The 26,318-nt window shown below is 41.7% G+C and overlaps 2 protein-coding genes across 4 annotated transcripts in view; one reads left to right on the forward strand and one right to left on the reverse strand.

Annotated features, from left to right (window-relative positions):
• The window catches only part of NTM (neurotrimin), a 593,292-nt gene extending 578,019 nt beyond the window's left edge, over nt 1-15,273 (forward strand). For all 3 annotated transcript variants that reach the window (XM_075280153.1, XM_075280154.1, XM_075280155.1), the window contains one exon: nt 12,051-15,273. In XM_075280153.1, the coding sequence (XP_075136254.1) occupies nt 12,051-12,166 (116 nt within the window). In that variant the 3' untranslated portion in view covers nt 12,167-15,273. The remainder of the gene's footprint in view (nt 1-12,050) is intronic.
• Nucleotides 15,274-23,028: 7,755 nt separating this feature from the next.
• LOC142210759 (opioid-binding protein/cell adhesion molecule homolog) overlaps nt 23,029-26,318 on the reverse strand; it is a 382,482-nt gene continuing 379,192 nt past the window's right edge. The window contains exon 8 of the mRNA XM_075280159.1: nt 23,029-24,541. Coding sequence (XP_075136260.1) covers nt 24,444-24,541 — 98 coding nt within the window. The 3' untranslated portion in view covers nt 23,029-24,443. The remainder of the gene's footprint in view (nt 24,542-26,318) is intronic.

Raw genomic sequence — 26,318 nt, forward strand, 5'->3', positions numbered from 1 at the left:
TATGAGAATGTTCGTTAAGTCTTTGCATGTCGATCTCTAGCTTATTTATCTATTTTACACAGTAAAGTATGTTTGAGCTCCATAAGGATAAGTACAAGCAGCAGGAGATACTTGTGAAATCCTTCATATGTACCCATTGCCAACTTCCAACCCTCCCCCGTGTAGTTCCCTCTTTTGCTCCTCCTGTCTGTATCTGTTATTGCCACTTTCTGCCTCAGGTCTTCAAACCTGGACTCTATAGTCAATAGTTTATAGAAAGGCCAGAGAGCTGCATAAGATGAGGCGCGGATAAACCAGGGTACACGGGGTAGTTCTATCCATATAGGGGAGTGTTTGGAGGAATTAGGCTTTATTTTGGTAATGGTCTATAAAAGTTCTAGTCTCCTTTGCCTGTTGTCAGCTCTTACAAGTCCTGGATCTTATATTAGCTGCTCTGAGACATACTCAGCAAATGTTACTAATATTTAACCCTTTCACAGGCCATCTCTTTACATCCATATTTAGCATCTTGCAGACACCATTCTGACTTCACCCGAAAATTGCTGTCCTAACCTTTTCTGCTTCTGTTGCCCCTGATAATCATAGGGTTAATTAGGCAACAAGCCGTTCAATATAGTAAAGGCAAAAGTCAGACATGAAATATACTGTGGGTCATGTTTACCAGACACTCAATAAATAGTAGCAATGAGTGTGCCCTATGGATGAGAGTCTTTTGACCTGCATTACACCTGTCACCATGTCACTACTGTTCTGAGCGTTCACTGCACCATCACATAATATCACTGATGCTCTCAGTGCAGCGCCCTGACTTATTAGTAAAGTCCGGAGATTATTAATTCCTTAGGGATGCTGCCTGTTAATACAGTTTTTATGTTTTGGGCTTTTTTTTTTTTTTTTTTTTTTGTTTTAATGTAGCATTACAAAAGTACATTATTTTTTTTGTCTACGTTGCCATATGAAGGCTTATTTTTTGTGGGACTTAGTTGTATTTTTCAGTGCCACGTACATGTAATTACTCTTTATTACAGCATACATAAATATACAGTATTATATAGTTACATACATAGTTACATAGTTGATGAGGCCTTAATTCTGTGAGTCTGTACTATCATAACAATGCTAAGTCTATATATTTTTGTTTGTTTACTGCACCTAAAAAACACATCTTAAAATCGTTTCTTTTCCCATATTTTGAGAGCCATAACTGTTTTTATTTTTCTTTTGACAGAGCTTTGTGTTGGATTTTTTTTTTCTTTTTTTTACAGGGCCAGCTGTAGTTTTTATTGGTACCAATAAGGCAGATACAGCTTTCATTTAATTCTGTTTTTGAAGGGGAGGTGACCAAAAAACAGCTACTCTAATTGTCAGAATCTGTGTGTTAGAACCTCTGTTTCATCATGTGAAGATACTGTTCCAAGGATCTCCACTAGTGGCCGCTATTCAGGTGTCATTATTACTCCTACCACTGGAGGCTGCTGTTCCCTGACTCTTGCCCACAGTTAATGTGGCGAGTATTGCTTCATGACCATGGCCATCTTGTTTCCTGTTTGCGGCCATCTTGTTTCCTGTTTAGGCCTATATATACCCAGAGCATATTATAACCAATGCTTGAGTATTGTGTTTGTTCCCAGTCCTCTAGCTCTGAGGTATTCTTGCTCAGTATACCTTGGCTTCTCCTGCTTACCCGCTCCGTGTACCGACTCCTGGCTTCACCCGACTACCCGCTCTGTGCACCGACTTCTGGCTATCCATCGATCAAGTCTCCTACTCCGCTGTGTCTGCCGTCCTTCCTGGCTATCGGATTCCAGCTGTATCACCAGTATCGTAACAGGATACTCAAGCCTTAATAATGGAATCCGCCGGGATTAAGAGTCTGGAGGATCGTGTGAACCAGATGCACGGTACACTGTCCAAGCTTCATAGTGAGGTGCGTGACTTCAAGACTAAACATACGGCCTTGGAAAATCAGACTACACACCACATTCAAGTTTATGGACAAGCCTTCCAAAACTTGCAGGAATTGGTACGTGATCTAACTGACCGCGTGGTCAAACTGGAGTCCCAAGAGCGTGGTGGAACAGCATCTGCCCTTCCCACTCTGCCACTTCCACCCTTTAGGTTTGGTGGGGATCGAGATAAATTTCGAGGATTCCTCAATCAGTGCCAACTCTTTTTTGAAGCTCATCCCATGCATTACCCCACAGACCGATCCAAGGTTTTGTGCGTCATCATGCTCCTGACACATAAGGCATTAGTCTGGGCTAGCCCTTTCATCGAGACAAACGATGTTCGGCTGAATAATTTAAAAGACTTCCTGGCAGCTATGAGTGAAGTGTTTGACGACCCCAACCGTGTGGCTACAGCGGAGGCGACTTTACTAGCACTACGCCAGGGCAAACGCTCAGTAGCTGAATATGCCTTGGAATTCAGGAGGTGGGTAATTGACACTAAATGGAATGATGCTGCTAAGCTTACAATCTTCAGAAATGGACTTTCTGGGACAATAAAAGATGAGTTGGCACGTGCTGAAGCTCCCACTGAGGTGGATAAATTCGTACAACACTGTATCTGGATTGACACTAGATTGGCTGAACGTAAACAGGAGAGATGGGGCTCCTTGTGGTTCCGTAACAATAACAGCTATACTTCTGTTTCAGCTCCGGCTACCAGAGACTCCCAGGAGAAAGGGTACCAGGAATCCGGAGTAGAGCTGATGCAAGTAGACAGCATGCAGAGACGTGAAAATGCTGAAAGAAGAGAACGTAGGCTTCGAGAGAATCAATGTTTCTATTGTGGAAAGAATGATCACTTCCTCATTAATTGTCCCCACCGGGGGCGCAAGACTGTTGCCGCTATGGTCGAACCAGAATTTTCAGATGAGGAATCTGTGTGCTCTGAACATGTTTCACCTGTGGTTGCAGTTACTCGCTCCATTGCACCTGGTATAGGAAAGGAGAACAAGGACTCCCACTGTGTTATGTCTGTAAAATTCCTAGCCAACTCCCAGTGGATATCCACACAAGCTATGGTCGATTCTGGAGCTAACGGTAACTTTATGGACATTGACTTTGCCAGAAGACATGGGGTGAAACTGCAAAAAAGGCGGTCTCCTATCGTTATGGAAACTGTGGATGGGTCTCCACTGAACTCAGGACCAGTTGATCATGAGACCGAACCCCTGGAGATGGTCATGGAGCTTAATCACCATGAGGTCCTATCTTTCCTTCTAATTTCATCCCCACACTTCCCTATTATTTTGGGATTGCCATGGCTGCGTACACAGAACCCTATAATTGATTGGGAGACTAAGAAAATATCCTTTCCATCCGAGTCTTTACAACAAGAGTGTTTTTCTGAACAACCCCAGAGCAAGCCAGAGGAGAATCCTCAATCAACTACAGGATTGCCATCCATATATGCAGAATTCGCTGATGTCTGCGATAAGAAGAATGCTGACAAACTCCCGCCACACCGCGATTATGACTGTCCGGTGGAGTTGTTACCAGGTGCGGCTATACCTTTTGGAACCATCTATCCTTTAGCAAAGCCCGAACTGAAGTCTCTCAAGGAGTACATTGATGAGAATTTGGCAAAGGGATTTATTCGTCCATCTTCATCACCAGCAGGTGCACCCATATTTTTTGTTAAAAAGAAGGATGGTTCACTTAGACCATGCATCGACTACAGGGAACTGAATAAGGTTACCATTAAGAACCGTTATCCCCTGCCATTAATTCCTGAATTGCTGGAGAGAGTCCATCAAGCAAAAGTATTCACAAAGCTAGACCTCCGAGGAGCCTATAATCTTATTCGTATTAGACCAGGGGATGAATGGAAGACAGCGTTTAGATCACGATATGGGCATTTTGAATACATGGTCATGCCCTTTGGTCTTTGTAATGCATCGGCAACCTTCCAACACTTTGTTAATGATCTTTTCAGAGACTTATTAGACTTATTTGTTGTTATCTACCTTGATGATATTCTAATTTTTTCCAACACGTTAGAAGAACATCAAGATCACGTGAAGACCGTGCTGAAACGTTTGAGGGACAACCAACTCTGCATCAAGCTGGAGAAGTGCGAATTCCATCAAAGAGAAATACAGTTTCTGGGTTATGTAATCTCTCCTTCAGGACTATGCATGGATACTAGTAACGTTCAAGCAATCATGGACTGGCCCATTCCCAAAAATGTGAAGGAGGTGCAATGCTTTGTGGGATTTGCCAATTTTTATAGACGTTTCATCAAACATTTTTCGGAGATAATTGCACCAATTACCCGATTAACAAAGAAGGGAGCAGCCTTCGTCTGGTCCACGCAGGCACAAGAAGCTTTCTCTCAACTAAAGACTAAGTTTACAACAGCTCCCATACTGATACATCCTGATCCGGAACGTGCATTCATTGTCGAAGTGGATGCCTCGGATTGTGCAATTGGAGCCATTTTGTCACAAAGAGTTGGGGAAAAAGACATGCTACACCCTTGTGCCTACTTCTCAAGACGCCTGACCTCATCAGAAAAGAATTATGATGTAGGAAACAAGGAGCTCCTAGCGATCGTAGCCGCTTTTAAAGAATGGAGACATCATTTACAGGGCGCAACACAGCAAATAGTGGTCTTAACTGACCATCGCAATTTAGAATTTGTTAGATCTGCCAAATGTCTGTGTCCTCGTCAAGCCCGATGGAGCTTGCTCCTAAATCAATTTAATTTCTTAATTTCCTACAGGCCTGGTTCTCGGAATGGTAAGGCCGACGCCTTATCTCGAATGTTTTCCACTGAATCCTCTCCTGCAGAGCCACCAAAGACTATCCTCCATGAATCAAGATTCTTTGGGGTGATCCATAACACAGACCTGCTGGGGAAGATAAGAGAAGCCTATACAAGTGACCCAGTCTTGGCACATCCCCCCAATGATTTATCATTAGTCTTCAAGAACAAGGTGTGGATCCATGAGGACCGTCTCTATGTTCCTGAAGCAGTACGACTAGAAGTCTTAAAACTAATTCACGACTCCAAAATAGGGGGTCATAAGGGAATGCCGAAGACACAAGAATTCCTATCCCGCTTCTTTTGGTGGCCTGATCATCTCAAGGATGTGAAGAAATATGTGACATCTTGCAGTACCTGTGCAAGGAATAAGATTCCGCGCTCTTCACCTATGGGATTGTTACAGCCCTTACCAATTCCATCTCGCCCCTGGGGATCAATTTCTATGGACTTTATCGTAGATCTGCCAGTTTCTAAGGGGAAGAATACCATTCTGGTGGTGGTGGATCGTCTCACTAAAGCCGCACATTTTGTCCCTTGTTCTGGATTACCTTCAGCTGAGGAGACAGCTGATCTTGTCATTCACAACATTTTTCGTCTTCATGGAGTGCCTGATGAGGTTGTCTCAGATCGTGGAGTACAATTTACCTCAAGATTCTGGCGAAGTTTTTGTACTGCATTAAATATCGATATTAATCTATCATCTGCCTTCCACCCTCAGTCGAATGGACAAACAGAGCGCACCAATCAGACCTTGGAACAATACCTACGATGTTATACATGTCATCTGCAGGACGATTGGTTCGACTTACTTCCTGTGGCAGAATTCTCTTATAACAACTCACAGCACGCATCAACGAAACAGACTCCATTTTTTGCAAATCTAGGTTACCACCCCAATATTCTTCCTAACTTTCCGATTGAGACCTTAATTCCTGCAGTCACCGATAGAATCCAAGCATTACAGCATAATGTCAAGATGTTAAAAGAGACTCTGAAACTTGCTCAGGAAAAGTATAAGAAGACAGCTGATAGGTTACGCAGACCATCACCGACCTTCCAGATAGGGGACGAAGTTTGGCTGTCTACTAAAAACTTAAAGCTCAATGTACCGTCAGTAAAACTAGGACAGAAGTTTATTGGTTCTTTTAAGATAACAGCACAAGTAGGCTCTGTGGCTTTCCGTCTCCAACTCCCCAAGACAATGAAGATACATCCAGTATTTCATGTGGCACTATTGAAACCAGTTGTTCCCAATCCGTTTCCAGGCCGTCTGTTGCCTCCTCCGGGTCCCATTAAAGTTGCTGGAGAAGAACACTACGTGGTTGAGAGAATTCTGGATTGTAGGATCTTCAGAAACCGTCTGCAATATTTCATACAGTGGCAGGGATATGGTCCTTCGGAAAATTCATGGGAGCCCATCAGCAACATCAATGCTCCTCGTTTGATTAGAGAATTCCACCAAAGATATCCAGACAAACCAGGTCAAGCAGCGTCCAGAGGCCGCTGTTAAAGGAGGGAGTAATGTCAGAATCTGTGTGTTAGAACCTCTGTTTCATCATGTGAAGATACTGTTCCAAGGATCTCCACTAGTGGCCGCTATTCAGGTGTCATTATTACTCCTACCACTGGAGGCTGCTGTTCCCTGACTCTTGCCCACAGTTAATGTGGCGAGTATTGCTTCATGACCATGGCCATCTTGTTTCCTGTTTGCGGCCATCTTGTTTCCTGTTTAGGCCTATATATACCCAGAGCATATTATAACCAATGCTTGAGTATTGTGTTTGTTCCCAGTCCTCTAGCTCTGAGGTATTCTTGCTCAGTATACCTTGGCTTCTCCTGCTTACCCGCTCCGTGTATCGACTCCTGGCTTCATCTGATTACCCGTTCCGTGTACCGACTCCTGGCTTCACCTGACTACCCGCTCTGTGTACCGACTCCTGGCTTCATCTGACTACCCGCTCCGTGTACCGACTCCTGGCTTCATCTGACTACCCGCTCCGTGTACCGACTCCTGGCTTCACCCGACTACCCGCTCTGTGCACCGACTTCTGGCTATCCATCGATCAAGTCTCCTACTCCGCTGTGTCTGCCGTCCTTCCTGGCTATCGGATTCCAGCTGTATCACCAGTATCGTAACACTAATTTTTCAATGGAGAGAGCGAGATTGTGTGTGTATATGTTTAGTAGCGTACAAAAAATTTTGGCAGGTGTCAATAAAATGTTGCAAAGTAAGAATGTCTTCAAAAATAGAAGATTAGACTGGTCTAACACGACTGTATTGAATGTACGGTCCACAAGTTGCTGATCAGCAACATAGACTCCGCAGATGTCTGTGTCCTGCCACACTCACCCATAGAGTTCTATAGGCAAGTCCGTGCAGTGCCGCAATTCACGGCCATTACGGACATGTCCTATAAATTCCGGATCACAGTTGCGGCCCGGCCACACCACGGATAAAATATCCAGTGGTGTAAAAGGCCACATTGAATATAATGTGTCCGCAATTGAAATCCCTCAATTGCGGACTTACATTACGGCCGTGTAAGCCAGCTTTAATTTTATTTTTTTGTTCAACTAACAAAATGAAGTAAATGAACAAAAAAGTAATCTAAAGCAAATATTTGCTGTGACCACCCTGTAGAGAAGGAGTCCTGGAGTGATGATTTGGTCCCCCTAATCTCAACATCAGCAAAACTGTCTGAATCTTGTCTGAAGGATTTGACTAAGCAAATATCTACAGATCTCCAAGATGTTTGAGTTTACTCCAAAAACTGTATCTAGAAGAGTTGATGCTGTTTTGAAGGCAAAGGATGGTCACACAAGATATTGATGTGATTTAGATTTTATCTGTATTCACTTAATTTTTTGTTAATTTACAAAAATAAACTAACACTTCTATTTGTGAAAGCATTTTTACCGTGCTGCATTTTTTCCCCACACCTGCCTAAAACTTTTTCACAGTATTCTATGTATGTATGTATGTATATATATAAGATGTAGCAGTTAGCTATAACTGCTACGATTAAACTGTTGCAGCATGACATCTTGTCACAGATGGCAGCAAAAAAGCAATGAAAAGACATTAGAAAAAATTTTTCACTGACCTGTTATTGGTTTTTGTCGTCTTGTGCGATGGGATATCGTACTGCAGCTGTTTATCCAATTGTTGTAGTTCGGGTTACCTCTGTAACATCTGTGTGTATATATATATATATATATATATATATATATATATATATATATATATATATATATATATATATATTATATTTCTAATTGCCATGGCATCTTCTTATGACTACTAGAATACTCTGTAATTATGCCTTGAAGTACAACGCTAACTGGAGTTCTGCTGGTCCCGGCCTAGTACAAAGATGGCAGACATGAGAATCTCCAACGCAATTGCAGTGTACCTCAGGGTTGCCATGATAACAAGGGGCCTAATGATGGCCACACATCTGACATATTCGTATACCCATTAGACCCTGCTAAAGGAAGCGTCTAATAGGATGTCTATCACCTTTAGGCTAACATAAATATTACGCTGAAATACAGTAGTGATTCAGTTTACCGTATATACTCGAGCATAATTTTTACTCGAGCACTGTTTTTGTGCTGAAAAAGCCCACCTCGGCCTATACTCGAGTCAGCAAAAAAAAAAAAAATATATATATTTTTTTTTTTAAGGGGGGGGGGGGGGGGTGTCTATGACCAGCCACAATATCAATGTATAGAATCTCCCATAAAATAGTGCAAAAAAAAAAAAAAATTAAAAAAAATAAAAGTTCTAAATCCCTCCTTTCCCTAGAATACATACAAAAGTAGAAAATTACTGTGAAACACATACACATTAGGTATCCCTGTGTCTGATAGTGCCCGGTCTACTGAATATAGGGTATCTGCAGTGCTCCTGTTCCGTTGGGAAGGGGTTAATAGGAGCACTGCAGATACCCTATATTCAGTCAGGCTGAACTCCAAGTGGGGGGAAAAAAACAGTCCTCAAGCTCAGGGAAGGGGCAGACAGACAACCAAAACACCCCCTCCCCTTTCCCAGCACCCAGCATCTACTGCACCCAAAAACTCCGACCTTTTTAATTTTTTAAATTTTCCAGTAGCTGCTGCATTTCCCCCCCTCGGCTTATACTCGAGTCAATAAGTTTTCCCAGTTCTTTGTGTTAAATTTAGGGGCCTTGGCTTATATTCGGGTCCTCTTATAGTCGAATATATACGGTATTATGTCAGCGATCACACGATTGTATTCTAGTAGTGATTGGGCCTCACTAGTTAACCACTGAAAAATGTTTTATATAAGAAAATAAAATATTTTAAAAATATTACAAAAACTACAGTAAAACAAAAGCTACATGACAAATTTGACATAATATATGCTTTATTATGTATTATAATTGAACAAACAATAACAATACACATAATTGATATCTTCAGATCCATAGCAAGCTGTACTAAAGCAGAAACTCGTTATTTATCCTGTGGGATAAAGATCATAATATTTTTTTGGTCAAAAATTCTAATCAAAAGCTATACAGTATGTTTCCGATATAGTACCAATAAAAACTAAAGCTTGCCCCTCGTAAAAGTAAATGGACAACAAAATGTCAATTTAAAAAATAAAGTTCTGGCTCTGAGAATTATAACAGCACTTACATAACTGAATACAGGTAAATATAAGAAAACTTTGTAATGTTGTTGAAAAATTGTTTTCTTCTTCTCTTCCTTTCATTCAGAATCTTGTCTTTTACAGCACTGATACCCAAGGCTGTAACTAAAAGCTTGCGGGCCCTGTTGCAAAAGCTTATCCTGGGCCCCCTGTGCCACTTTTCCTCACGATCATCAATCATGTCCCATCTGTATGTTTTAGCAGCATTTACATTTCTCTTTCTTTCCGTATCCGGACCAAGACCGCCATGCAGATTTGTTTGCAGCATGACTGTGCACATAAGTTTCCCATCCCCTGTCAGTGGCCCTTATATTTATCGTTCTGCTTTTGTGCCACAACTTCCATCCTTAAAAAAACAAAAACCCTCATTAACTATTTGTTGACCAACCAATACTTTTGGCATAACAGGTTAAAGCCATGAAAGGAAATCAGAAAGGGAATTAAGCAAGCTTAATCAGACTTAGTTTGGCAAGGGTGACCTGTGGACTCTGGCTCATGGGCCTGGTCACAGCTGAGATCACTGCAACCCCTATAGTTACGCCAGTGTCAGTATTGTATCCAGCCTTAGGGAGCCTTCACATGGAGTTTACGCTCCACTCATTCTGAACGTAAACTCGTTTAAAATCAGCAGCGTTAAAACAGATCCCATTGATTTCTATGGGTGCCGTTATACGCGCGCACCCCATTATAATTAATGGGGGGCTGATACGCGCGTATCACATTGAAAGCAATAGGTAAAAAAGCCTCCCATTGATTTCAATGGGTAGCGCATGTATGCCTGCACCCATAGAAATCAATGGGATCTGTTTTAACGCCGCTCATTCTGAACGAGTTTACGTTCAGAATGAGTGGAGCGTAAACTCCGTGTGAAGGCTCCCTTACACAAAGAAGTCTGTGGAAAGGAGAGCTTTGTTCCCAGCTAGTAATTGATTTTTTTTTTTTTTTTGCCTAATTCTGTATATTGGTAGAGCATTATCTTAACAGATATATGTGTCAAAAAAGCGCTTAGCAGCCATCTCTTACAGCAGCCTCCATCTTCCCATCCCTTCTTCATACACTTATATGTTCGAAGTAATGTAACCCGATGAATGGAGAACTATTAACATGTTTTACTGTTATGTTGAGGAAGATATGTAAGTGCTCATTATTTGTGGTGCAAGATGTTGTTTTATTGGTTCTAGTTTTTGGTTTGTGTGATTTTTTTATTTTTTAAAAATATTTTTTTTATTGCTATTTTTGGGAGGAATCAAGGTAACCAAGATATATTGTAATGCATCAGTTAGACTGAGTTAAAACAGGGTTTTTTGGTCTGGAATTTGATGCGGAGGTCGCCTCAGATTCCGTGCCAAAAAATGGGTAGCCGCAACTGGATGCTGGTGCAGTGCATCGGCATCCAGTCGTGGTGCTCCGCTCCGGATTAGGCCCAAATGAATGGGCCTAGTTGGGAGGGAGTGTCTTCAGGCGGACATCCGGGCTGCCTGAAGAAAGAGCATGTCGCTTCTTTTTTCCGGGAACGGCAACAAACCGCTCGCGGTAAAAGGAACCCATTGATTTCAATGGGCGGACGTTTTTTGAGCCAGACCCTGTGTGAACTCATTCTGTGTTTTTATTTTCCATGGCATATAGGATAAATAAAACTATTTTGGGATAGTTCAGGCTTGTACACACACGGGGACAACTAACATGTTTGTTCAAAAGTTATATGTACCTTTAAAATGTTGGCACTGAGAAATACAACTCGTCCTGTGAAAAACAAGCCTTCATATGACTGAATATTAGAATGTGTTTAAAATTATGAAAAAAAAAAAACCTTGCATGCTAAACTTGTCACTTCCTTAATGTCTGTAGTCAACGTCTCTGGGGATGATATACTTGTCCATGTAGGATAGTTTAGGTTGGGCAGTGATAAGAGATTTTAGGGAGCAACATGGTGTAAAATTGACGAACCTTAGGTAGCATTATGAAGTACAGTGAAAGCTCTTCTAAAGATCGCCTCCTTGAGAAGATCTTTCCAGAAGACCTCATTTTCTGTATTTATCTAGTGGTGACAATGTCTTATCCATGCATCTGGTGATATTCTTACGAATACAAGAGATCTTTTCTGTGGTTAGCTTTGTCTGTCTCTCGCTGTAATATTCTGCTCTATGGCTATATTATGCTTCGTGATGGTGACCGTGTGATGGTTGGCAGCTCCGGAGACCTTGTCAGATGGAGAGTGTGCAGTTTATTCTGTGTAACAGTGGTTGAATCAGTTTCACACCTTAGTCTTGTGGAGGAAAGCTGCAGCTGTAAACAAGGTCTCATTATCTGTGCCCAGACTCCCAACACTTCACTCTTACAGTTCTCACTGAGATTATTGGGAGACTTCATTTTATTTTCTCTTTTCTCACATGATGGTTTCCCTTTTAGATCTGTCAGGGCAGTGAGGTTTGTGTTCTGTGTTCTCGCTGGGATCCTCGGCCTCTGATAAACCTAATGTCACATTTTCACCATGTTCTTGATGTAGTGATGTTGTCTCGTTTTTGTCATGCGTCTTGCTCTTGTTTATAATCTAACTTTCTGGATGTTTATACTTGTGATCTGCCTCTCTCCTTAGGCCCTGGAGCAGTTCATGATGGGAACAGTGGCTCTTCTCGATGTCTCCTCTGCACTCCTCTGTTTCTTCTCTTCGTGCTTTGTCTGTCTCTTCTACTTCCACCTGCCCAGTTTTGACAAATGCAAATCATCGTCCGTGGTCCTCACAGGAGGGAAACAACAATTCTAAAATAAAACAAATGTAATAAAATGAAATTACAAAATCTGATGTCGCAAAATATAATGAAAAAAAAGCAAAAAAAACACAACAAAAAAAAAATAAAAAACTGCAAGTGATTGTTTAAATAAGGAAACCGCTGAGAGAAAACACCACAATCTGCACCTTCACGGTGAAGGGACTTTTGCAGGATACAGCCGGGGGGGAATGGGCAGATCCAAGGACTGAGCTGAGCCGGTCGACTAGCTACAAGTTGACGCTCATGAAACCACGTGACTTTGTTCTATTCATTTCAGAAGGACATCACACATCTTGCTGTCCCTGATCAAGCAAACCATGGACTGTGTCTCTCCACTTTATCTCCTAGGAACTGCTGGGCGATCAGTTATGCAATTCCCTTTCTGCAACCGGGACACCTGCAGAGCATAGCTCAACCATACTTATTTGCTGGGGGACTGGCTGAGCAATACGTAAAACTTTCCACTGCTGGGGAGATTGATATCTGCTGTGGTATATTTCTCTCCAGTATGAAGGGGATCAGAGGAGCTCCCTTCTGTAGGTCTTCCCTGTTGAGAAAGGGGATTGTATTGAATGTTAACATGGAGTGAGTTCTGTCGCCATGTGCTCAGATGCTGCTCATGTAATATTGTGCCCATCACAAGGGTTTTCTACTATATATGTATGTCGGCTGGAAGAGTTGGAAAACATGACTTGATTGTATGGACAAATAGGGTGTCCTGAACTGTAGAACACATGTTGTGAAGTGCAGGACAGGCCTAGAGTGGTCTTCTGGTGGCCTGTGGCTTTGGATCATTCATTCCTTAGTTGTCCTTTAATCTGATTATGATGTCAGTAAGATTATATTGTAGAATTTTATTTTTTTGATGGTTAAGGGCCAGGGACAGGCTAAAATATATATGCATGACGTCACAGGCAGAGGCGTGAGATGGTTATAATTGGCATGGACAACCCATTGGCATGGGTTTATAGAGGTTAGGGTAAGAAGCAGGGCACACACTCTGTCCTATGGTTAATTTCATGTAGTCACGTTCTCCAGATCTGATGAGCTCAGGATGAAGTGTAGGACCACACAGTGACTGTCATCACAGTGAATAAGCACATGCCGTCAACCATTTACACCAGCACAGACCGCTCACCTATAAGACGTGTGACTGCAAAGGCAGATGATGGGGCTTTGTAGATCGATTCCCACACGCTGTGGGGTCATATTGAGTTTTCCATCCATCCGCCAATCAACAGCATGACAAGTACTGAAATACCCAGTTAGGTAAAGAGATAAACTATGTGAATTTACCATGGTTGTAGTTGTTAATCTCCTTAGAAGGTTAAAGGAGTTGTCTAAGATTAGAAAAACATGGCTGCCTTTCTCCAAAAATAGCGACACTGGTTGTGTGTGATATTACAGCTCAGCAGTATTCACTTTCATGGAGTCTATCGGCAATACTAGACACAAGGACAGGTGTGGTTCTGTTTCTGGAAGAAGATAGCCATATTTCTATAATCTTAGACAATCTCTTTAAGTATAAGATCCCTGTACCAGCTATATGTGCCAGTGTTTTGCTACTTTCAGAAGTGGTCTTCTCGAACCCAAAAACACAAACCACATCCAACCAATAAAAACATAATCCCTCTTTACTACTGAAGCTGAATCCATATGCCTTGAATATAATATTTGTGTCATTAGAACCCAGCTCCACGGCACTTGCTGCATGCACACAATCCCAGTAGTTCAACCCTCCCAGAATCTATGTTTTCAGCTCCCTCTTAGGGTGTTTGTTAGTTACATAGAACTTCCTTGTCTTCCTGTCTGGGTGACAACCATTTTGGCTATCAGTATTTAAGTGGTCATGAGATGTTCTCTACCACATATGAGACTCTCCATGCTGCACAGACTAGTATCTACAGTTAGGGTTTTACACAAGGAATGCAGTTTCAGAGAGCCCGATAGGCACACACGGACAAGAAAGTTGGCAAGTAAGGGCACTCAGTTGACATTATTTGTGCAGATGGGGCACACGGCACAAGCTACAAGGCATTATTGAAGCAGTTTCCTTCCCAACTCTATTCTTTCTCATACTTTCAGATGATTTATAACCCTGAAACTTGCTGAGCACAAACATTCTGCTTTCACCTTCTACATGGTTTGGTTTCTGCATGGACCTTGATTATTTCCTGTGTACTGATCAGTTACTGGGAATGTAATGGATGTATATACTTGTATACAACACAAGAGCGGGTAACCACCTGGGATATGACCTGGCAATGGAAAAGTGTTACCAGCCACCACCCGAATGGTTTGCTAGGTCAGTATATTTCACATGCATGATGCAAAAGGTGCAGGTTAAGTATTTATCCATCAAACACTTGACTTCCAGAGACTGTGACTTGTTTACTTGGCCAGGAGTTGTCTTAAGTCTTTGTCAGCTTGCAGCCAGTCGGCTTGAAGCCTTCATCAGTATCCGGTGAAGATTTGACTCCTGGTCAATTGAACACTGTAAAAGAATCTAGTGTGAAAGAAACCTGGAGAGAGAGTCTGGAGGGTGTGACACCTAGGAAATGTATAGTACTCTTTCGACATCAATTTTCTAGTATGTGCCGTTAAAAAGAACGTGGAGCAGAAAGACCATGGAGGGAATGATGAGAAACTTATATCGGAATTGCTGCACAAGCTTCTTATAGTTCTGAGGTTCCATCACTCCTGAACAACAACGCCTGTGACCATTAGTGAGAGAAAGCAGTAAGTTATCTACAAGGGAATTATTATTAGCTCCTGCTGATCCAGGTCCTGGGGACTCTCACAGAATGGACATCAACTCTGTACCTCGCACTGTGTACAGTGGGAGGAGAATTTATGCAGATCCTGTGCGGTACAAAGAATGTAAGCTCCTCAGAGCAGGGTCTCCCATCCTCCACCTCATCATTTAGTAGCCGTCCTTCTCACTATTGTTTGTTACTGTATTATATTTTCTTTATATTTGTAATAATCTTGTAAAGAGCTGAGTACACTGTTAACATAATATAAATATACTGAGACATACATACCATGGTCCATTCGAGTGTGTGTGTTGTACTGTGCTGCCCAAAGTCTTATAACCTGTTAGGGTTAACTGCACCCATGAACCTGTATTACGTAGTACAAAGCATTGCATGTTAAGCTTAGTTCACGTCTGTGCAAGTGTCTGCCCGGCGCAGATCCATTATTTAAAAAAAAAAAAAAATCCTGCAAGCCCAACTTAATGGGGTCCCTTGGGCTCTGTTTGTGTCCGTCATAGAATGGATTTAATTGTGTCTTGTCCCATTCTTCTGGTACTTTGATGTACCCAAAGCATGGAAAAAAGGACGCGGATGTAAACATAGCACACTGTCAATGTGATGGAAGATGGAGAGATACTCACATGTAAAGAGCTATCCCTGGCCACACATCTGGGGCTTCAGAGCTGAACATGTTCCCAAATTACACTATGAGGACAACTTGTTTTTATGTATTCTCTATATCTGCCTGATCGGGTGCTGTTTCTGCTGGTCTGTGCTTATTGGTTCAAAATTATCAAAATGGTCTAAAAACAACTTTTCCTTTGGACCGTTTTAATAAATTTGCCCCATTGTGTTCTCCGATGTTTGCTTAATTTACATGAAGACAAGTAAATGCGGTGCACATAGGTGATATGTTTTCTTCATACCCTCCCCAAATTGACAGGCAGTTGAGAGGCTGCCTATAACACCCTGCATTTCTCGTGATGCGAGAAGAAGGTGTCAAATATTGACTGCAAATCTGGAAATATCCCTCCAAATCTTGTCTTTTCCATACAAATTATTTTCTGGTTTCCTTGAGAATAAATGGTTTAGCTCCCTCCTGATCCCTTTCAATCAACAAGTTTGCTGGTCTTTTGTGAGGACCAGGCATGCTTCACACCAGTATCCATTCACTCTCCTATGCTGTCTATATAACACTATTCCAATGCTCCAATCCATATATAAATAACACTTTTATTCAATATGTTCTTTTGAAGTTAAGAGGGAAGAGCTAACACTGAAAGTCAAGCTCTCCACGCACGTTATCCAAGTCCTTCGTTCTGATGGCTGTCTATCACAGTGGAGGGGCAGGAATAGGCGCATGGAGAGGTTGACTTCTGGTATTACCCTTTGCTTCTTGAATATAGATTTTACAGTGTATAAATGATTTGTTGTGCATGGATGATGTTTGGTATACAGTATATACATGTTGATATTATAGATTATTCACATGGTACATGGGTGATACATAGTGTATGGATGATCCTGTGTATACACAGGGCTATAAGTACAGTGCAGAGTCAATATATGGTATGTATGTATATGATATGCAGTGTACAGTCAACCCTTATATGTATGATGACAACAGCATATAGATGATGCAAAGTGTGGGGAGAATGTTTAGTATGTAGAGGGTGTGTGGTGTATGGATGATGCTAAGAAAAAGAAATTTATATATATATATATATATATATATATATACACACACACATATACACAAATTAGTACATGCTGATATATAGACTATGCTAAATGTATGGACATATGTGGCATGGGACATCTTTCTGTCATAGTAACTATTTCAGTAATTTGTACTGCTTCAGGAGCTATTCAGAATACTGAAATGGGCCAACATAAAAGAACTTCGACAAGATCCACAAAAAAAAAAAAAAAAAAAAAAAAAATGTTGAAAATAGATACACACCACTATCAGATTTCTATTATTTTTCAATTTTAAATACCACTTTGGGTCTGAAAAAACCCCAAAAAACATCCTGTCCCTGGAGACAATAGGTATACCAATGTCCATCCAGTTTAAGGAATTACGGCTTATAGACGTACAGTAAACATATATTTATCCTAAGGCTTTTTTAAGACAACAGTCATTGAAAACAGATGAAACTGTCCATTTTTCACGAACGAATCTCATCTCTGTTATTGTGTACCTTGAAGGCCAGGGTGGTAATTCATTTCTTAAGTCCATGGACTCTACATGGAAACTTTTTAGGCTAAGGCTCTACATAGCTCTACATAGCCAAAAGCAGTTGTGGGAAAAACCGCAGCGGCAATGCATTGGGGTTTTCCTGGCAGCGCTTTTTACAGAAAGTCCACAGAGTTCTCCTTCTTCAGTTATATGTGTGTGTATATATATATATATATAATATATATATATATATATATATATATATGGAAAATACCAGCGTTTCTGTGGTATTATTGATATGGTGTGATTTACAAAAAAACCACAATGGTTTCTCAAATCACAGCATGTCCACTGTATATTATCTTCTGTGTGTGGATGGGATTAGCCAGAATCCCATCCGCTTTGCAAGCACTGTAAAACGCTGCAGTTTTTATCGAGGCGTTTATGCTGTGTGAGGCCCCGGCCTTATTCTCATCCTGGTATGGGTGATAAATTGAATGCATTTGGTCACTTCACCATATCAGAGAAGCACAGTTGTGTTGTTCATCAGAATTGGGAAATCGTTGTTTGTCCTGCACCGGAGTCTGATATATTCAACAATTTCTTTACTTAGTTGGATGCATCAAATATATTGGATTTCTTCTTCCTGTACCAGCTCACTGAACTTTACGTTTCATTCAGCAAGCACAAAAAAATTGTGTGTAAAATTGAGAATCTCACATAGTCTTGGAAAAAAAAAAAATCAATCAAGATTTTTTTTTAGACAATATCCCTACTGTCAATTGTCAAGAATGATCCCAAGGAAAGCCACAGAAAGGGCATATTTCTTATCTTGGGGTACTGCAGGGGGCTCAGAGCAAGCATTCAGCTACTCATCTAGTTGATGCCTACAACAAAAGTTTTTACATTGGCTCGAGCTTCCAAAAATAGCGCTGTGACTCTGATCTTCTCTTCTCTCAGATTTCTGTTTTCATGTTTCAATAGTGTAGGTGTTAGGCTGCTTTTAAAGCGTAAAATTCCTTTATAGGTGTCGGTGACGCCTATAGAGGCGTTATGGCACCCTTTTAATCATCTTAGTATGTAGATTACATGTAGTGTAAGGATAGTACTCAGAATAACAGCAGTGGCATGGTGATGTGGGTTTGCACATTATACACTTGTTCTGACACCACCATAAACATCCATGCTTCTTTCCTGTAAAGCGTCAATGTTTGTTTCATTGTGGAGATGGGAGTCTTTCTCCTCTCCTGACCAGAGAACGGTACTCAGATGGCGCTGAGTACACTGAGTGCACCATCATATAGGAGATCATTGGCTATCTGTTATCTGATGTGGATGGCTTACTGTTATCTGTCCTAAGTACACATTGGGTCATGTTTATGACAACCGTGGAAAACTATCTTGTTGGCCATATGGACACTCTCTGCTGTGATTTGCTGCCGTGTGCGAGCACTTTCATAAATCTCCATCACAGGTCTTTTATCATAATCTGTGAATATTTCAGACTGACTTGAAGGTTTGGTGTTTTCTATTCTGAAAGTTCTGCCCTTTACATTAATCTTTCCATTCCCATCCCAGACATTTGTACAGACATTTATTTGTACACTTCAGATGGTTAAAATTTCCATCAATTTATCAAACAATATTGTTCACAGACATGACTCCGGTTATTGGCCCTCTCTGAGGCTTTGTAAACACATGAAATGTTTCCGAGGCCACGTCCCTTCTCAAAAACTGCATTTATGTTTTGCTGCCACCACACTAGTAGGGGCTGAGGCGGCTATATGTCGTGGCTATAAAACCTCCAGTGGAAAAACCTTCACTTAGAATGCAGGTATTGTCCACACTGATGTACGTGAAAGAGCTCGGAGGTCTGATAAATGAAGTCAGCTCTGTGAACCATATTGTTTGATATATTTGGAATATTAACTATTGAATGTGTATACATAAACAGATAATATTTTAAAGGCACTTGTACCCAAATGTTTGAGATTTGAATAGAAAGATGAAAGTGGATACAAGAAGCTGGGTAGTACTTTGTATTGATTTGTTTCTCATGTCTTTCTATTCACTGAACATCTATCTACTCTCCACTCCTTCCATACAGTCTTCTGATTGAGCCTTACCACCATATCTTACTGCTGGCTGACGGACCTAAGGGTTTGTTCACACGGGGCAAGAGGGTGTGGATTCTGACGCCGAATCCACCCCCTCACAATTGAGGTCTATGTAGACCACTAGATTCCTTTTTTCCGTGAGCGGTATGTTCCGGTTCCCGGAAAAAAGAAACGAGCTGCCCTTTCTTCAGGCGGATTCCGCAGCTGAGTCAGCCCTGGCATCCGTCTCACGACAGCACCCTCCGGTCTAGGCCCATTCATTTGAGCCTACTCTGGAGGAGGAAGCCGCATCAGAATCGGGACCAAAATATGTGGTCTCATGTGAACGAGGTCTAAGAGGTGTCCCTTTCCTCCTGCATTCTGAACTATGTTATTATTATTATTTATATAGCACCATGAATTCCATTATTATATTAATTCCATGGTGCTTTACATTTGAGGGTTTATACACCATGCACAAAATATACAAACAAATATGATAATAACAATGACCGACTGGCACAGTGGAATAGAGGGCCCTGCCCACAAGAGCTTACAATCTTTGAGACATAATCTATGTTACACATATAGGGTTAATATTCAGGAGTTTACATGACAAAGTGGGATATTTTCACCGTATTATAAGGACTCCGGTCCCTGCCCAGCATTAGGCATAGTAGGTCTCCATTTATTAATACATTTGACGATGTTGCTTGTACATGTGGAAGTGGCTTGGCCAGCCCTGAGAAGCGTAGACTTGTCAATTTACCAATAAGTGGAAAACTCTACCTAATATCACTAGTTCACTGAAGCAATTAAGGAGTTTCCTAGGGAAATAAAAAAATCATTTTATTACCCCAGAAAATGTCCTTTAATACTGACTAGACAGAGACTTCTCTGTGTCCTTCAGTGACTGCAACACCTACTTCTGTGTTTGTGCCCATCATTTCACTATTATGAGATATCTGTTTTTATATTATGTCTGAACCATACTGAAGACCACATGCTATCGCTTGCAAAGTGTGATCTATGTACTATTTTGCAGTACCCATCACATGCCTAGTGCCATCTGTCAGGCCTTTTGCCTTCCAAAGGGTAAGTTCACACAGGGTACTTTGGTCAGGATTTTGAGGCCGTATCCGCCTCAAAATCCTGACCAAAAAGATGGCTCCCATTGAAATCAATGGAAGCCGCTCAAGAGTTTTTTTTACAAGAGACGTTTCTTCCAGCTCCCAGAAAAAGAAGCGATGTGCTCATTCTTCAGGCGGTTTTGCCTCGCGATTCAGCCTGAAGACACTCTCTCCTCCGGACTAGGCCCATTCATTGGGCCTAATTCGGAGCGGAGTGCGCGGCTGGATGCCGGTGCAGTGCACCAGCTTTCAGTCGCGACTACCCGGCTTTTGGACTGGAACCTGAGGCGGCCTCTGCCATCTGAACTTTACCCTAGGAGACAAGGTATAGAAAGGTTTTTGGTTAATCTCTTTTTATTGTGATCTTGGCCCATACTGTGGGTTTCCCTCCTCTTTTCTTGATTGCTCGTAGCTTCATGTGAATGTATGGAATTGAGAGGTTGTCTTTTGGAAAAAGCACCATAACCTCTTCGGAAGGACACAGGACACATTATGAATGCACGTCAGTGCTGTTAATATGTGTCTGCTGACCAAGGGTTACAGCATGATGTTATTTTCCATCCAAGGGTGCAGATACCTCCAGCCATCAGGATAGATGCAATGACCTGATCCCTGGGGCAGACTTAACTTTCATCATATCAGAAATAAATAGATTCTTTTCTTGTTTAATTTAATAAGTGCAATAAAAATCTCCTTCAGAAATCAGCTGTTTTATTAAGAGGCGATGATCTTGTTAAATGCCTCCCAGAGAATTTCTTCAGTCAATCTTTTAATCTGAGTTTTATGAAATTTCATCTAGTAGAGATATGTATGTAAAGTGGCACAGGAAAGGATTGTGTGCAACTGAGCGAGAATATGTCACATCCATCATCTTCTCCTCTTTCAGCAAATAGTCCCACTGTTAAGGTTGTGTGGTATGACCACAGTCCAGGGGTGACATACTGTGGTGCTCTATATATGGGAACATATGGAGAACACAATTCACTGGTGTGACAAAAACATTTTACAGGTCATTAATGAATTCTGTTTAAGGGGGTTTCCCAGTTATATAAAACAAATAGAAAAGAGAAAGTGCTGTGAAATGCATCTACTTAATGAACCAACTGAATAGGACTAACACACTAATAGGATCCACACACAGTTGCCATCCTCATGTGACCCTTGGGATTCAGTAAGCAGCAATGTTACCTGACTTCCGTCAACTGCCCCCTGAATTTACATGCATATTATAACATTCCAGCCTCCAGGTGATTTTTTTTTTTTTTTTTTAATAGTTATCTGAAAAAAAAGAAAACACCACACAATTGTCTCTAGGTGAGGTTGTCATTCTGTTCACAAAGATTACTTAAAAATAATTAGATTAAAACACACAGCCAGAAGAATGTGGGAGTTGCCTCTCTAATGACACTTAAATGATAGGATTTTGTAGTAATATTGAGCCTACAATGACAAATACAATAAGATGCTGTAGTAATACTGTGTATACACTGACAGACTTGATGAGATGCTGTAGCAATAATGTACATCTTCCTATTCTCTAAATCAGTGTTTCTCAGACTTCAGGGAAAAGAAGGCCCCCATTTTGTTTGAGACTTTAGTGCCCCTCCCCCCTCACTACAAAAAAAAGACAGATATACTTGCCTGCTATTATGCTTTTCAGCAGACATACATCTCTGCTATCTACACATTCCTTATACACACAACTGTGCTGTATCCACGCCATCTGCTCCCATAGCTAGATGTTCCACCTCCATGTTTTCCCCTTTCATTCATCTATGACTACCTCTGTTCTTCCCCCCAACAGCCACACTACTGCTACTTTCATGTTTCCTCCATGCATACAGCTTGCTCCCTCCATACATTCAGCTCTGCTGCCATCATGTCACCCCACACACTCAGCTTTGCTATTTGCACTTTCACCACACACTCAGCACTGCTACCTCAACCCTTCTCCCCACATTTAGCACTCCTATCTCAATGTTACTCCAGGCAGCCCTGCATAGCTTGCATATATGGAACTATTGTACAAGATCAGCCCATGTATGTGAATGGTCACATCACTATGACATCAGATGTCCTTTTAAAGGAATATAAATACAGAAATTTAGTATTGACAGCAGTTGGCAGTCCTATAGAGTGGAAGAAATTTCTCAAGGTGTTTACACTATTCCCCAGGAGTTCATGACCCACAGTTCAGGAAACTAAATAAATTAAAAAATAAAGTTGATTTCTCTTTCTGATAAAGCAATTATTTAAAAAAAAAAAAAAAAGTATATATATGATAGACTTTTTTTTTTAAATAACTATATCTGATTGCTGCGGATTTGACTACTGGGTACATACCCGAAAATATTGCATACACAATGCCTTTACTTCTTTATCTTCTCCTGACATGTTCCAGAGATTGCAGCACTTTATGTCCTGGTCATCGATATACTGTATCTTCTCTCATCTGTCACCATTACTTTCAGGCACAAGTGCGGAGGTTTATATAAAGGGTTAATGTATGAAAGCTGATCATTTAGAAAAAACTGTACCTGTGATTCCAGGGGTCACTGACCATTACCTGTACTTTGTACAGTGTTGCAGACATTGACGGTCAGACTTGCGTCGGCAGAACATGGAAGGAGATGAACAGATACAAATATCAGACTTTATTGACACATCACAGGATTACAACCATCTGACTTTCCTTGCCTAGAAAAGTTTACAAACGCTGTGTAACATGCAGCGATCTGACTGTGTCTGCATTGACTAGTATGCTTCTGACACGCCAGCCTCCTAGGGTTTAAAAGAGCCAAATGAAAATATCCCAAACTCAGTTTCTTCACAATACACCAAACGTGCTCCTCCATAGAATCAAACTATTGCTGCAATGACATTGAACTGCGACAGAGCACTGCACTTCCCAGCGGCTGCTCCAGACTGTGCAACGACTTATGTCTATTGTAAGGTGTAGTCTGGCTTCAATGCTCTGCCACTTATCAGACACAATTTTACTCACAGTTCTTGAACAGTGGGAATGGGAGGCAGATGGTAGAATCTAAAGGGCAGGTAGGCAGGTTTGCTGCAAATCAACAAGTGGAACTCCAACAATAACCTCCAGTGCTCCTGGGCCACTCTTACCATGCATGAACATAATAGCCACTCTCCTTACACAAGACCCTAATTAACGCTGTATGTGCTTGATACAATAACCATCAATGTTTAGGAGTGTGCGATGTGAGTCTGAACATGACTGGTGAGGCGCGTCATCTGCGGCCACCGAGTTCAGTATTAACTCTTTATTGCACTGCACAATGAATTAGATAAACTCTATGTGTATTGACTCACTGCAGATACTACCAGACAGATTTACTGTACGGGGATGGATTGTGAGGCAGAGGACAGAGCTGAGGCTGTATTACAGACAGAGAGGGAGGGGGTCAAGGACTAGATGGGGAAATGTTTAGCACTGGAATAGTTGGGTGCACTGGCAGATTATGCTATTTGTGGACAATCAAGTCCATTATATGTGAGCGTCACATCCCTTGTTTACCTGTTTACGCTCATTTACTATAATGCTCTTGCCAGAGCCTTAGTTTTTCATGTAGTCCAGTAACCCTCCATGTGTCTTGTGAGTCGCTCCTTGTGGGTTCCAGAGACAAAAGTGAATTTATCCCAAAGCCACAGTTGCTGATGGAGGGAGACGCCCATTCCATAAATGCAGTGGAGGTCATAGTCCTATAATCGTCCTCCCACTGAACACTCTCTTATCTTTACATGCCTGCAGAGCATCACACGGGGATTTACAAAGACACCAACACAAGAAACCAGCTTCAGCTCCCCCGGGTATCTGGGATTGAGCACTAGACCCATTGAGATCCGTAGAGACCAGCGATCTGCTCCAAGTAAAAAAAAACAAAAAAAACCCGAGGGAGATTGAGGAAGGGTCGAAGCATCACCCACAGTATTTGGGAGTAGTCTCTCCTGTGGCGTGGGAGAAGATGACCATTGTGTCTGTAGCTTCCGGACGTCTCTCCACAGCCCCCCACCTCCACGCTATTCTGCGTCATCAAAACGCAGTGAGTGAATAGAGAATGGAACACCAGAGGCAGGTGGCGGCCAGTGTGGTGGAGGCTGAGCTGCTCCTGTTCTGTATGGCTCCAGGACCTAATGGTAGAAATTTTATGTTAAAATGCAGTAAATGAAGCACTGGCTCTCACTTTATTAAGGGGATGTTACACTAAATGAACTTGTCAACTCCCCAAACAAAAACACCTGAGCATGAACAAAGCTTCATTGTGAGAGCGAAGGTAAAAGGATCTATTTACAGGATGTGACACAGAGCAGCGGCAATGGCCTTGAATAGGAGAAGACGACAAGTTGTCGTAATTGAAATGAGAGGCAGAGTCTCCTCCGTAATTGTATTTACTGATGTGTGTTAAAGAGAAGCTAATTGCTTCTCCACTTCCTACACGACATGGAAATAAATTCCTCCTGCACAGAAGAGGCCGAGTCTTCTCCACTGAGATTCATTAATACCTAGGTCCACATGGAGCACACTGCAGCACAACCGCAAGCTATGGGTAAATAGGAATTTGTAGCTATTGGTAGGTGCCATTCTTGTGTAGCAGTTAGTCTTAAAAGGTCCACTACTTCTATGGACAACCACAATCGCCATTCTTACTGCCGTCAGAAAAAAAAAAAAAAAAACCTACACCAAAACTAGGAAAAAGTGTAAGGAGTGCCCCATGCTTTGATCTGCATGCCTGCTTTCCTATTTTAACAACCTTTAAAATGATCCCTCAGTTACAGATGTAGCAAACTCCAACCATACGCTAAACTTGTCCTACACCACAATGCAGTAAACTCCAAACTAACGCCCTCAGTGGGATGTAATTTGTTAAAGAGGATCTTTCACCAAGTTCTCCACCAAGTCCCTTCAATAGGTGTCACTCTACTGATTCCAGCATAGTTGCATTTGTAGCCCAACATTCCTGAGTAGTATTCCTGGTGTTACTTTCAGTACCCAATATGCTATTTAAGATCTTTACGGTCAACTGGATGGTCCTGCGCTGAAGCAGACAGCCTGGGACTGCCTACCTGACAAAAGACAGCATACCTGTGATAGTGAAATGTCTTCTGTAAGGTACTTATCCACATCACAGCATGCAACATGCCAAATGCTAAGCTGGACACATCTTCATATCCTGAAACTACATTTAATCCCCTCTCAAACATGGTTCACACTGACCCTCCATGGCTTTGAGTTTCTTGAATTCATGACCCTTAGTGTACGTTCACATAGGGTTTTTCGGTCAGGATTTTGAAGCTGTATCCGCCTCAAAATCCTGACCAAAAAGACGCTCCCATTGAAATCAATAGGAGCCAGTCTGGGATGCTCATTCTTCAGGCCGATTTGCCTCGTGATTTGCCCTGGAGACATACTCTCCTGCCGACTAGGCCTATTCATTGGGCCTAATCCGGAGTGGAGTGCGTGACTGGATGCCGCTGCAGTGCACCGGCATTCAGTCGCGGCTACCCGTTGTTTTGGTCCAGAACCTGAGATGGCCTCCACCTCAGGTTCTGGACCAAAAAACCCAGTGTGAACTTACCTTTAGGCTAAGGCCCCACTTTGGGTCCATTCACAGACCAGACTATTTAACTGGGCTAGACAGAGAATGGACTGTACACCATTGGATTAGACGGGACAGTGGATTTGTATGCAGAAGGTAGAATCAAAGTCATTTTTCCCATCTGTGAATCAGAGATACAGAGAGGCAATATTTGCATTGTACATAACAGTACAATGGATTAGTACACCTAGACTATACAGTCCTAATATAACGCCAATTCTATTGCAGTGCCTTATCGTGCATCCCTGGACTGACTAGTCCAACTTTATATCCCCTTTTTGGTGGGTCAGTTGATGCTTAAATTTTTTTTT

The sequence above is a fragment of the Leptodactylus fuscus genome, chromosome 6 (assembly GCF_031893055.1).
Source record: "Leptodactylus fuscus isolate aLepFus1 chromosome 6, aLepFus1.hap2, whole genome shotgun sequence".
Classification (NCBI taxonomy): Eukaryota; Metazoa; Chordata; class Amphibia; order Anura; family Leptodactylidae; genus Leptodactylus; species Leptodactylus fuscus.